This window comes from Sinocyclocheilus grahami, unplaced genomic scaffold (genome assembly GCF_001515645.1).
Source record: "Sinocyclocheilus grahami isolate Dianchi unplaced genomic scaffold, SAMN03320097.WGS_v1.1 scaffold544.1, whole genome shotgun sequence".
NCBI lineage: Eukaryota > Metazoa > Chordata > Actinopteri > Cypriniformes > Cyprinidae > Sinocyclocheilus > Sinocyclocheilus grahami.
This window is the reverse complement of record NW_015505723.1, coordinates 675,156-689,512: the sequence shown is the minus strand read 5'-3', so window position 1 is coordinate 689,512 and position 14,357 is coordinate 675,156. Positions and strand designations below refer to the sequence as shown.

The 14,357-nt window shown below is 35.9% G+C and overlaps 2 protein-coding genes across 3 annotated transcripts in view; both read left to right on the top strand.

Moving 5' to 3' along the window:
• Positions 1 to 12,504, top strand: part of LOC107555775 (myosin light chain kinase family member 4-like) — a 21,940-nt gene extending 9,436 nt beyond the window's left edge. Inside the window, exons 1-14 of one of the 2 annotated variants that reach the window (XM_016238677.1) lie at positions 5,561 to 6,179; positions 7,023 to 7,110; positions 7,285 to 7,639; positions 8,063 to 8,277; positions 8,352 to 8,457; positions 8,817 to 8,910; positions 9,378 to 9,487; positions 9,598 to 9,739; positions 9,832 to 9,902; positions 10,521 to 10,649; positions 10,733 to 10,885; positions 10,996 to 11,074; positions 11,206 to 11,254; positions 11,530 to 12,504. In XM_016238677.1, coding sequence (XP_016094163.1) covers positions 5,670 to 6,179; positions 7,023 to 7,110; positions 7,285 to 7,639; positions 8,063 to 8,277; positions 8,352 to 8,457; positions 8,817 to 8,910; positions 9,378 to 9,487; positions 9,598 to 9,739; positions 9,832 to 9,902; positions 10,521 to 10,649; positions 10,733 to 10,885; positions 10,996 to 11,074; positions 11,206 to 11,250 — 2,097 coding nt within the window. In that variant the 5' untranslated portion in view covers positions 5,561 to 5,669 and the 3' untranslated portion in view covers positions 11,251 to 11,254; positions 11,530 to 12,504. Of the gene's footprint in view, positions 1 to 5,560; positions 6,180 to 7,022; positions 7,111 to 7,284; positions 7,640 to 8,062; positions 8,278 to 8,351; positions 8,458 to 8,816; positions 8,911 to 9,377; positions 9,488 to 9,597; positions 9,740 to 9,831; positions 9,903 to 10,520; positions 10,650 to 10,732; positions 10,886 to 10,995; positions 11,075 to 11,205; positions 11,255 to 11,529 lie in introns of those variants that run through there. The other variant, XM_016238678.1, reaches the window with a different exon arrangement.
• Positions 12,505 to 13,415: 911 nt separating this feature from the next.
• Positions 13,416 to 14,357, top strand: part of gmds (GDP-mannose 4,6-dehydratase) — a 72,687-nt gene continuing 71,745 nt past the window's right edge. Inside the window, exon 1 of the mRNA XM_016238676.1 lies at positions 13,416 to 13,666. Coding sequence (XP_016094162.1) covers positions 13,568 to 13,666 — 99 coding nt within the window. The 5' untranslated portion in view covers positions 13,416 to 13,567. The remainder of the gene's footprint in view (positions 13,667 to 14,357) is intronic.

Genomic DNA, 14,357 nt, shown 5'->3' with positions numbered 1-14,357 from the left:
AAGATATTGTTTTTGTTTGTTTGTTTGTTTTGTAATTTTGAGGTGTTCAGTTTTATTTTGGTTTTAGAAAATAAACGTGATTGCTCTCCTCACAAATCAACTCTTTCTTGTTTTTGTTTCATGCTCTCTGTGCCTTGCCCTGGACTTTTATGTCACTTCCTGTCTCCCGTGGTGTTTGTAGTCAGTTTGTAGTCCGTTTGTTCATTGGTTGCCCTTGATTAGTCTCCCCAGGTGTGTCTTATCTTGTTAAACTTGTTAGCCCCCTGTGTGTATATATAGCCCTAGTTTTTCTTTAGTTCCTTGTGAGCAGTTGAATGTAATGGTTGTCTGTTTGCTAGTCATTCTGTTCATTGTTCGCGTTGGTTTTTGCTTTATTGTTTGTTCTAGTTTTTCCATGAAATACCAGCACATAGATTCTTGCCTCTGCCTGTTTTCTGCAGCTTCTCCACAACATTACAGTTTTTCACTGGCATGTCTCTTTGACTAGTGCATCTTTGAGCCTATAAGTAAAATACTTAAGTACTGTTAAAATCAGATACTCTAAGACTTTTACTCAAGTTGTTTTGGAATTGGTGACTTGTAACGTGTAGTGGAGTAAGTTTCACAGTAAGGTATCTGTACTTTTACTCAAGTATGGTTTTTAGGTACTCTTTACACCTCTGGAAACAAGAGACCAAAAAATGCAGATGAGCTGAAGGCCACTGTCAAGGAAACCTGGGCTTCCATACCACCTCAGCAGTGCCACAAACTGATCATCTCCATGCCACGCCGAATTGAGGCAGTAATTAAAGCAAAAGGAGCCCCTACCAAGTATTGAGTACATGTACAGTAAATGAACATACTTTCCAGAAGGCCAACAATTCACTAAAAATGTTTTTTTTTATTGGTCTTATGAATTATTCAAATTTGTTGAGATAATGAATTGGTGGGTTTTTGTTAAATGTGAGCCAAAATCATCACAATTAAAAGAAACAAAGACTTAAACTACTTTAGTCTGTGTGCATTGAATTTATTTAATACACGAGTTTCACAATTTGAGTTGAATTACTGAAATAAATGAACTTTTCCACGACATTCTAATTTATTGAGATGCACCTGTACAATGAAGACAGTGATGGAGGTAGTTAGTGTTTGTGAATTTGCACTCGCCTGAAGATCAAACATTTAGAATGTCATGCAACATCTGTGAAATCTTGCTGGTGTGTGACACTTTCTCTGATATGGTGAAACTCAGCACAAACCTAGAAAACCACAAACACGCACAAGTAAGTGTATAACCAACAATGGATTTAGAAAAGAGAAAGGTCACATCACACAACTTGCTCTTCAACTGAATAGAAGTTACCTTTAGTGTTGAGGCTCACTCTTTTTTATTCAGTATCCAGCTCAGCCTGCAATTAAAGAAAGTTTGTAAAGGTTTACTACAAGTTTGTAGATTGCTTTTGTAAATTTAAAGGGGTCATAAAACATCACAAGTAAAATTAATCATGTTTATAAAGATAAACATGGGTTTATTATAGCCCACGTACAATTTACATTTCAGAGATCATTACAAATAAATTATTAAATGCTAAAACTGAATACATTTAAATGAACAAACCTGGTGTTGCAGTTGCAACCATGTGAAAACAGGCAGCCCCCTCAGCACCCCTACTCCTATGGTAGGTTTTCAAGGGGAATTCGAGCATTACCTCACATCTGTAAACATAAAGAAGTTGTCCCGGCTACTAGGCTATCACATGTGAGGATCCTGCAGGTGGCAGATCGTTTGTAACCTTTTCTCACAGCAGCCAGAATAATTAAATGTATCATTTTGATGGCGGATTGTAATCCATAAAGGATTATGTGTTTATGAAACACATGTGAATGAAATTAAATTATATTCCAGTTATAAATGTGCTTCTGATTACAGAAAGCCTGGGATTACAAAGATTTGTATTTTAAAGAAAACCAGTTCAAGGGAGCATGATTTGCTTTTTGGGTTAAAAGAATTTCTTAATATGAAATTCGAAGAGTATGACAATTAGATTAGACAGATTAGCAGAAATTGAAATCTACATGCTAATATACTCATAGTCACCAATGCTGATGTTGTTAACATTAATCATTTGAGAATAAAGCATAACAATAATAATAATTTGAACAGTTTGATATGATATGAGCTAACTGATCTTTAGATTTAGATATTTAGATTTAGACCATTGGTATCGAGATTTATGGTAATGCTTTTTTCCTCAGTTGGTCAGAACAAACGTGGCAGACTTGTTACTTACTTGTTCAGATGGCAATATACGGTGAAAATTCTTATTTGGGTCATATTCCAAGACGTAGGCTAGAATCTGTGATTGCAAAGTACAATAAATATCCACACCGCTGCGGTGACTGACTGCCACGCATACTCTTCAGAACATTAGAGTCATCCCCGCTGGAGCCGTGCCGACTCACAACCCACGCAAGCTAGATAATTCCGCACACAGCTGCAATTCCAGGTTTTCAAACAGAGATGGCGACAAAGAGGCAAAACTTACGGACTGCAGCTTGAATTTTTATAAGTTAGTAGTACTGTTCGGGTTTACAGTGCATTTTACCAAATCTAAAATCATGATAAAACACTAATGTGATTATCATATCAAATGATAATGCGTTTTTAACATCTGTTCGTGTATTACTCTGATGTTTAACACCTTTTGTTGCAGCACTGAAGTTATGTGACATTTGTTGTGACTGTCAGACAGTTTATAGGCTACAATCAGTCTGCAGCTGCTAAAGTACAAGTCCTGTTTGTCATTCTACACATATTCTACATGCTATCATCTCTTCAGGGCCGTCATATCATGTTACCCCATTATGTAACACATGCAATGCCATTACCTTCTATTCCATCTCGTTAAATTTCTGTTTGTTTATCAGCCTCTTTCCAAGATGTTAAGGAAACATGAGTGCCATACACCACCCGTTAATATAAGAAATATCAGCAAGTCTGAATATATTTGCAAAAATACAGTAAAAACAAGAAATATTGCAATTCAAAAAGAACAATTTTCTCTATGAATCCATTTTAAAATGTCATTTATTCTTTTGACGGCAAATATACATTTTCAGCACCCATTACTCCAGTCACATGATCCTTCGGAAATCATTCTAATATACTGATTTGATCTTGTAGATTCATGCAAAATCTTTCCAGTGGATAAAGTCATCATGGGTGAGTGACAGTCCCTCTGACTGAACCCATGCGTTTTATGCAACGAAATGCATTTCTATTGCAAAACACATTCTAATATAATCATGTATTCATAAATGACACTTCATTCCATCTCCATGTGAGGCTAGATGGTTTTGTAACCAGTAATTAAATCACAAATACACACAGTCAGGCATGTACGTACACAAACACTCTCCATCACACAAAGGAATGTGAGCACTTAGTCCCTTTTTATAAGCTCTTGTTGTCAGAACGGTGGAGCTCACTTCACATTATCAAGTTCCCATACCAAAGGTGTCACCAATCCTCTCGAGATTACTGAATGTGCAGCGGCTAGCTATTAATACATCAGCCAATCAGAAACAAACCATTACTCCTCCAAGCAATCAACTGTATGCTTTTAATGGAGTGGTCTATTACATACAGTGTGGCACACAACGATCCAGGCTAAAATAAGATTATTGTACGCTTAGCTATGTTATCGGTCCCTCTGCTTAGTTGTTTTGTTAATATTTATAAGCTATCGGGTTACAGTGTAGCGTGTGAAAAGGGCATTTAGCAGGACTATATCTATCTGTTTATGGTAAAAGTACACTGTAGCACCTGTCTGTGGATTGTCCCTAGAGGCTAGAGTGGTGCTGGAATGATTTTAAAGGAAAATTCCTCGTTGCATATTAAGTTAAGCTCTATTGACAGCATATGTGGCACACTGTCAATTGCCACAGAAAATAATTTATACTCACTCTTTATATATAACTTTTTCATTACTATGGTTTTTCCCGGATTCTCAAGGATTAAAAAAAAACATTTTTTTAGATATTACATTTGTCAACAATAATTTATAGCCAATGAAGTATTTTAAGCTGAGCATAACTATAGAAATATTTGGTAACACATTTCAATACGGTCCTATTAGTTAATGCATTAACTAACAATAACTAACTATGAGCAATACATACGGTATTTATTGATCTTTGTTAACATTAGTTAATAAAAGTACAACTGTTTATTGTTAGTTCATGTTAGCTCAGATCCATTAAATAATATTACCAGATAATATTAACTTTTTATTTTAAAATGACAAAGTAAATGTTGAAATTAACATTAACTAAGATTAATAATGTTCATGTTAACTACTGCATAATACAACAAATGGAACATATTTTTAAATTGTAAAGTGTTACCAAATATGTATATTGATTGTAGAAATTTCCATGATTTTATTCAGGATCTTCCCAGTTTTTTAAAAACTTTTCCAGTTGTTGATGCTTTTCTGAATGAAGGCTAAAAAGCATTTTTTAAATATTACATTTACAAGGAGTAATTTTAGTCAATGAAATATTTTGAGCTGAACATAACTTAAATTTAGGAAAAATATTGAATCATTTATTTATTCTATAACAAATAATAAATAACTGGAATAAATAGTCAAACGTTTTAAATGTTATAATTTCTAGGACTTTTTGGATCTTTGGGAATCACAGTTTTAACATTCCTTGATATTACATATTTTCTCATAACTGTGGGAACAAACATCACAGCAAATATTAGAATTTCTGTCTACATGTTTTCTTTCTATTAAAGAGAAAATTGGTGTTGAAACAGTTTTGAGCTATCACTCAAACCTCACAATTAAACAAAAAGAAACAGCAAATAACATATTAAATTAATGAACATGATAAACATTGATAAACATGAAATTTTGAAGTTGAAAGACAAATAGTATTTGCTTCTAAAACATACTCTAGTAGTTTTTGTTTTATTTACAAGTTCAAAAGCATTTTTCTCATGCAGTTCAAATTCAGGCTCATATAGAGCTTCGTAGAATAACAAGACAGTGGAACCACATTGAAAATAGAAGTCTGAGCCATTTCAATGTCCCAACAACTATTCTGTCCCAGTTTTTCAATAGACTCAGCTGTGCGCACCTGCTCTTGTTCAATCACATATTTGCACTTGGCTCATTGTGGCTCATTGCGTTCTCTAGCCTGGAACAAAGGGATCAGAGTTCTGTACAGTAACATATGAACACAGTCCCTTTATCTGTGGGTGTTGATTGTCAGTCAATCAGGAGAAATCTACTGGTTTAACAGTCTTTACATTGAAAAGATCTGTCAGTGCTGTCGTCGATATGTCACTCTCTGAGTCCATCAGGCTCTTTTTCTCGCACCCACTCTGGTTTCAATGTCTTCACACCTGGCTCTAGGATTTACACTCTAATCGCACACCGCAGCCCCTCCTCCAGAAGATAACAGCGACATTACATTGACCACTAGCACACCGGCCAATAAGAAGAAGCATGCTGGCCCCTATAAAAAGCATCGGTTTTGAAGCTGAAGACACCAGACAGAGAGATAGCAAGAGAATGAGAACAAATGAGCTGTAGGTTGGGAAGCATTTTCAAGAGGACGTGAAGAAAATAAGATAAACTTCTATTTGTTTTAACTTGTTTTAAAGTGTCATCATGAGTTCTAATCTTGTGAAGTCTCTTGCTCGGGTTTATGACCCCAAACCCCTTCATGCTCAGAAACGATTGAACGATGGAAGAGCAACAGCAAGAAGAGCTTCGCTTTCTACCTCAAACAAACATCCATCTTCATCGATATCTGATCAGCCTTCATCGAAATCCTCCTCGCCTTCTGCTCTTGTACATATTGAAGGACAAGTCAATGATCTGAGTGATAAGATGGATAAACTCCTCGCCCTGCAGGAAGCGTCTCTGAAAAGACTGGATACCATCGGTCAAGATCAAGGCACAGCTGCAGGTGGACGAAGCATGGAGCAGATGTTGTGCGATGTGCGTGTTGTTATAGAAACTGTTCAAGAGAAGGAGGAACAACAGGATCAGCGACTTGATGCTTTGGAGCAACTAGTCAGCAGTATTCAGCAGGTTGTCAGTTTTGTTGCTGAAGCGTTGAAACACTCAAGATTGGCCGATTTCTTGAAAAACACACACTCAAAATCCAGCAGCAGGGTAAGTTTAGATGTTTTATGCACCAATTCAGTGTTTGAAATTACTCATTTGGATACATATTTCAAGTATAGATGAAAACAAGTACAAACTACAGTGAACGAATGAGCCAAGCACATTAACAAAGACACTTTCTTTTCAGTATACAAACACTTATGTGCAAAATTAGCATTAGTTAGTAAAATCTGTGAAGCAGCTGACCTGATGAATGAATTAAAAAGAGGTTATTGTTGCACAAAAGTGGACTTCTGTACAAGAGAGGGAATATGTTTATCTTACCCATGAATTGTTCACATTTGCTTTTTATGTTGTGTGAAGTTTGTTCTTTATCTTTGCACAAATATTGAAAACAATAAAGCTGGATGCATATGCATTAAATGTTCTTTTTTCTTTCTTTCTTTTCCTAATTATTTTTGTGTCTAGCTGTGCTGCATTTCCACCAGGGGCTTTTCATGGGTTCATTGTCCTTGTCATTGGCTCGAGCCATTTATAAAACAGATTGACCGATGACATGATGAGTGATTCTCAGTAGCAGCTCAAGGACACAACTGTGCATTCAGCTCATAAGATGATTGTGTGTGATCAGAAATATCAGATTCATTGCGCGTTAGCAGCTCAGAGCATTTGAATGCATTTACGTGTCACTGAAAGCAGGTGTTTTTATTTAAAGGAGTGTTAATAAATGATCATGTTGTTTTTTTACACTGGTTAGACTTTGTGTTATTATGACACTTCACTTGTGACCATATGCTTATACTTTTCATAGATACTTATACCTCTGTCCTTTCTAATAAATGTCCTCTTCTCTTCATTCTTTCTCTGCTGTTGTTTTCTCTCTCTCTCTAGTTTAGAGAAAAGGATGGGAAGGAGAAATCTAAAGTGTACCAAAAAGGTTTAAAAACCCAGAAGAAAAAGAAACCACTGGATGTATCAGGCAAGGGAAAAAAAACATACAGTAGAGTTTAAAAGCCAGAGATCACATTGAAAATCGAATTGTAATCTGTAAATAAACTGAAACTTTTAGCATTTTGTTCGATTTATGAAATGAAGAAGAAATGTTTAAGATTCTTTGTTCTTTGTACTAATTTCTTTCCCCCTCCTTTTCAAGACTTAGTCCAGGCTGGATTTGAAGAAGTGCAGAAGCTCAACCAACAGAATCAGCTTTCTCAATGCACGGCAGAGACAGCAGTCAGCACAGCTGCACATCTGGATCTTATTGAAAAAGAGCAAGAAGGAGAGAAATATAGGGAAAGAAAAGATGACAAACAACAGGATGCAGTGGAAGAAGAGGCAAGAGAGCAAGAAATTGTTGCTGAATTATTACAGATAAAAGAGGAGGATAAAAAGGAGGAAGATGAAAGGTTAAAACAAGAGGAGGCTTTATGGTTATCTGAAGAAAGCCAGCTAGCTGCTCTGAACTCATCTGGCCAGACAGATGAAAGCATTACAGTCACACCAGAAAGGTATGTCCTGGATATTCAGATGCAAATTTGGTTCAAATAAATTGTAAATACGCTACTACTACAATGTTTTGGGACTGTAAGACTTTTTAATATTTTTGAAATAGGTATCTTATTCTCACAAAGGCTGCATTTATTTGATCAAAATACAATAAAAACAGTAATATTGTGTACTATTATTACAATTGAACTTTTTCTGTTTGAATATATTTTAAAATGTCATGTATTCCTATGATGGCAAAGCTAAATGTTCAGAAATCATTCTAATATGCTGATTTGCGACTCAATATTCAAAATACAACAATATTCAAAACAATATACAAAATATGATGGATTTATATAATTAATTATATTTTAAAATATAATAAGATACTAAGATAAGAGATATTTTATATTACCTCTCTTTTAATTTATATATTCATGTAGCTGTGAGGAGAATCTGGAAATAACTTTCAGCACTAAGAGGCATGTTACTGACGAGAATCTGACAGATGAACTTAAAAAAAGCAGAGTGGAGGAGGAGGATAAGGAATTGAAGGAGGAAGAGGAAGCAGGACTTGAAGCTGCAGAGGCGGGACCAGAGGAGGGGACAGAAGAGGAGAGGAAAGATGCAGAGCCAGTAATTGACGAATATGTCATTGGTAAGAAAATAGTCTAAGAATAACTGTAAATATATTTCCCTTTTTGTAGTTACATTTCCTAAACTTTTCTACAGATTCTTCCCCTCCTCCACCTGCACCATTTGAGCACCGTCTAGTGACAACCAAAACCCACCAGATTACAAGTTACTACACTATCAATAAAGAGGAAGTACTTGGAGGGTGAGTTAGTATTTATGTTGCATCATATTATATTACATTTGTTTACATCAAAGGAATTTTTAAAGTAAGATGCCTGTGACAGTGAACCCATGGCATAAGATTGCTAAGCATTTTAAGAGCTTACAGGACACATGATACACAAGGGCATGAAAGTGACAGACAGGTGTGTGTGTGGGGGGGAGACATCGAGAGAGTAAGATATGCTGAATATTTTTAGCCCTTAGTGAAAGTAAATACCTAGAAACAAGAGGAGATTACAGTACATTTCCTTTGTGGTATTAAAAAGAATGTGGAAATTTAAAGTTTCCAAATTTTGTGATTTAAATGTGTTTCTTATTGTCTTATTTTGATTTTGATAGAGGGCGCTTTGGCATGGTGCACAAATGTGTAGAGAAATCTTCTGGCCTCGTATTAGCAGCCAAGATCATTAAAGCCAGGAGTCAGAAAGAGAAGGTAAATGCCTGTGTCCATTTTAAGACATCATTCCTGTTTTTTTTTTAATCACCCAAGTAACTTATGGACTACTTGGTGACCCACAACAGTGATATTTTTAGTATTATATACCGTATATACTATTATAGTGTTAATTAATGTTTTGGATCAGCTTTTATTTTTGTATTTTCAGTTTTAATTTTGGTTTACGTTTTAGTAATGTGGTTATCTGCTTTTTTCTTTTTTTAATATTTCAGTTTTAGTCATTTCCTTATTTTCTAGTTTTTTTATTTAAATTTTACATCTAATATTTATATTGTATTTTATTTCAGCTTTTCTTTTCATTCAGTTTTACAACATTTTCTCATAGTATTAATTTAGTTTAGCTAGTTTTTAGATATCAACACTGGTCCTCGAACCACTGCTTTAAAACCATAATAAATGAATTGTATTGAATCATTGATTCTCATACAAGTTTGTGTTGTCAGGAGGTAGTAAAGTGTGAGATTGAAGTTATGAACCAGTTGAATCATGCCAATCTGATCCAGCTCTACGCCGCCTTTGAATCTCGACATGAAATCATTCTAGTGATGGAGTAGTAAGTTACATCGAAAAACACATTCCACACACAGACATTCTCTCTCATTAACTGAATCTCATTCATGCTTTGTTTCTATGTGTATTTTGTGTACCCTGTGTACCCCCTAGTGTTGATGGCGGAGAGCTGTTTGACCGGATCATAGATGAGAACTACAAGCTGACCGAGTTGGACACAGTTCTGTTCATCAGACAGATCAGTGAAGGGCTTCAGTATATGCACAAGATGTACATATTACACCTCGACCTAAAGGTACCAGACACATTCTTGTTAATAATATGCATTTTAACAGCAGCATAAAAAAAACAAGAAGTTTGAAATACCTGTGTTTACTTTGTCAACAGCCTGAAAACATTCTCTGTGTCAGTCGACAAACAAACAAGGTGAAGATAATTGACTTTGGGCTTGCAAGAAGGTTAGTAGGCTATTTGTTTCTGTGTATGTGTTTACACTGGCTACGTTTACATGCAACAAAATAATCAGTTTGTAATCGGATTGACAGCTCAATCGGACTGAAAAGCCTTCATGTAAACACCTTAATCGATCCGATTGAGCTCGATCGGAATGAAATTTCGATCGGATTGAAGGGGGTGGTTTATTCCTTTTCTAATACGATTGAGAGTGCATGTAAACACTCGGAGGGGCATTACTGCTTGATAAATATGAGCAGCACGGCACTGCGGTTTCTATAGCTTATATTTGTCCATAAATGGTTGTTAAAATGTTAAAAAACAAATAAAGAAACTGTGTAGGAGAGTGGTTATTATGTGCAAACAGTGCACATAATATATTTATATTTGTGCAGTGTGCGCATGTAAAAAAAAATCTATTCCGATTTGAAGCTTGTGACATATAAACGCGCACATCAACCCGATCACTTTATTTAGCGTTCATGGTCAACACTACATTCAGATTCATCAATCGGAATGAATTCAGTCCGATTGAACCAAAAATTGTGCATGGTCACGTAGCCACTGTGTCATATGGATCTACTGCTTTTATCACACCAATTTGTTCTTCATCTTCCTTTCAGATATAAACCCAGGGAAAAGTTGAGGGTGAACTTTGGCACACCCGAGTTCCTGGCTCCTGAAGTTATCAACTATGAATTTGTTTCATTCCCAACTGATATGTGGAGTTTAGGTGTCATCACTTACATGCTGTGAGTCCTTAGACACCAATGAACAATCATATAATACCAAAAGGAGCGAGATTTGTAAAACGTACTTGTGTTTGCGTGTGTAGGCTCAGTGGCTTGTCTCCGTTCCTGGGTGAGGATGATAATGAGACACTAAATAACATCCTGGCATGTCAGTGGAGTTTTGAAGAAGCAGAGTTTGCCGACATCTCTGAGGAGGCCAAAGACTTCATCTCACGCCTGCTTGTGAAGAGCAAAAGGTTTGTGTGTCCCCAAAAGTTGGCTAAGTCTGACAAATCCTCTATTTTTAATTCTGAAAAGTTACCTGGGTGTTTGTGTTTTAATGCAAGTCTCTCTTTTTTTTGTGCAGTTGGAGAATGAGTGCATCCCAGTCCCTGAAACACCCATGGCTTTCAGACCGAGCGCTTCACTACCGTCTACACCATAAGGTTAATAACAGCTTTGAGTTTATGGCAGTAGTGAAATAATGCAAATTAAAATTATATATATTATAATTTAAATTATATTATATATATATTAAAATGCAAAATTATAATTAATGAACCTGTTTCTCTCACAGAAAAACAAGTGTCACTCTTCTCATGCCCCTCCTCCAGAGGGATAAACAGGTAAGATGCATAACCTGAAATATCTATGGATAGTTCACCCAAAAATGACAATCCTGTCTACTTCAGAACACAAAAGAAGATATTTTGAAGACTGTTGATATTTTTTGTGCTCCAACATTCTTTAAAATATCTTCTTTTGTGTTCTGCAAAAGAAAGGAAGTCATAAGGAAGGGTAAATGATGACAGAATTTTTTTTTTTGGTGGACTGTCCCTTTAAATGTTAAAAAAATAATAAACATTCAGTTGTCCTATCCTTAATTGAATGTTTTCTGCAGAAGTGATCATTGGCTCTCCTGATGCCTTGGTGACACACTGGACCAATACTGTTGTACCTGAACAACTACACAACATCTGTTTAATATTACAGTCAAATACTGAACTGTACGATGTCTATTACTGACTTACCTCAACCTTAAGTTAAAACAGCACACAACACATTAAAAGTACAGCTCTCCACTTACAAGAATATTTCACCATTTTGTAAAATGTTAACCATTTATGGCTCTATGACAAACTTGCCCTGTACTTCAGTCCTGGTTTAAGTGTTTTTTTTTAACTGTCTGGTCGTCTTATGAAAAATTACTACATACAGTTAATTCTACAGTAAGTTGGTCTTGTATGTGTACTTTATAATAGGCCAGAACTGGAGGAAGTATGTGAATGACTAAGAGTGCAACAGAAATCATCATTCATACTCTATACGCACAAATATATTGAGTCTTATGGTAATATTCTGTACATCACTGGTTTATGGTAACATTTCATTCACGTAATGTTTGTGAATGCATTAGAATTCACACAGGAAACGGTACTGTATTTTACACTTGAAACTCTAACACCGTTAATGTCCAAATCTGGCATATAATCTATCATTTTTTGAATGTTATGTCATTTCTGCTGAGTTTCTGGAAGTCTAAATGTCAGAGTTTGGAGTTTGTATGTGTGCATGTAGCTACTGTTATCTGATACAAATAACCATGACCCAAATACAGCTCTCACTTACAACATTTTATTCAATAATGTCATTTAGAATGTTATTTAGAGGGTTTCCCATAGGGCAAATGTATTGTGCAAAATGCTTAGGTAATGCTGCTGATCTCACACTTCATTGTATTTTTGTTTTCACATTTTTTTTTTAAGTTGGAAATTTGAGACTGGGACACTAGCTTCAAGACTGGCTGTTTTTGGTCTTGCTCACTCTCTCTCTCTTTGTAGTTGACATCTCACCTTCCATGAAGGCAAACGAAAAAGAAAAAAAAAACAGAACACTACCTACAATTGTATTGTGTGTTTTGTGTGGTTCTATATATAAAAATACTGATTTCTGATGTTTACTTGAAATGCTTTCACAAAATAGTAAATGGAGTTAAATATATTGTACGTCAGCTGATGGCTAACGAAGTAGTGTTTTTAGACACTAGGATTCTAAGTGAAAACTGAAAAACCAGGACTATCACTTCATGATGTCTAAGCATTAATAAAAGATTTATTTATTTTTATGTTTTGATTTCAGTTTCTATATATGCGATGACTGGATTGTGGAAAGCTGAAATATAATAGCTCATAAACTACGGGGGAAATACAGTACTTTCATATATTAGTACTTGTACATTATTTAAAAGATATGTTGTTGTACTTGTAAGTACCTTATGTTGTGTATGTGCGTTAGAACTTTAAATATTATCTAAATTAAAATATATTTTGAACAAACATTTGATTGTCTTGTTCATTCCTTCTATCTCTTCTCGGAGCAACGGCATTTACGTTTTTTTATTTTTTTATCTACGGTTGTGGCACAACCAATAATGTATGAACGATGTGACCCTAAAAAAAGCCCTTTAGCGACTAAAACCAGCTAACAGACCAGCTTGACTAGACTGAGATACCAGCAAAGACCAGAAAAACAGCCTAGACTAGTTGAAGCCGTTATTTCAGCAGTGATTTAGGCCTAGAATGTATTATATAATGTAGGCATATTATATAATTGTAACAATTATTATTAGATATGTAATAAATAAGCTAATAAAGTGAGAACCTAAAAAGTGGTTTGTTTAATTCCTCCTGAATCTCGATTCCTTTAGTGGGCGCTGTGACACATTTACACCCCAAGCCATCAGGATTTCGCTCCTCTTTATTCTGTGGTGCGCACGTCACTGGCGCTCTGCTCTGTGATTGGCTGCTGAGTGCAGGTTCCTGATGTGTCGCTCAAGCAGCTGGAGCTTCGGATGTGTTTGCATCCGTTCATGACAAACGATCTTGCACAGTGGATCCCGACCCCACAGACACACTCCGAACCGAAACCAGCTCCAGAAAATGGCTCAGTGTGCAGCGCTGGCGGCGGCCAGTGGCGATGTGAACGGAGACGGCAAGACGAAGAGGAAAGTGGCCATCATTACAGGCATAACCGGTCAGGTAACGTGAAGAATTGTCTCAACATACGCGACGCGATGGTGTATACACGGAGAGTTCAGCTAGAAATCAAAAGTCTGTCATGTTTACTCACCTTTATGCTGTTTCAGACGCGTATGACCTTCTTTGTTCTATGGAAAACAAAGGGTGATATCAAGCAGAATGACAGCCTCAGTCACCATTCATTCTTATTAGAGAAAAAGAGATGCCGTGAGTAGTGACTGAGGCTGTCAGTCTCTTACTAGAGAGTGAGGAAATGATGACAGACTTTTATGAGACAACTTGAAGTTTTTTTAATTTATTTTTTATCTCAGGTGGTCATTTCCGGACTTCTAAGTAACTGACAACTAAGCTTAGAGTACAAGATGCATAGTATAGTGCTATGACTTTGTCCAAATGTGCCCTGTTATATCTATAAAGCACTACAGGCCTGGTGACAATTTGTTCCACTGTATACTTTTATATGTCTGGAATGGCAATATGCATGTGATCATTTGATATGGTAAGCAACATTTACAGCTATTGTGAACAAAAAGGAGTCTCATGTGAGTCCTTTAATTGTTGGCTGATGTTTATCTAGCCCCACCTGGGACTTTGCATTGTGAATGACTGTGAACTAGATGTAACAGGAGACACATGTGACACATCCCCTGAAAAGTTCATTGAGGATATAAGCAGGTAGCGTGATGTAGTT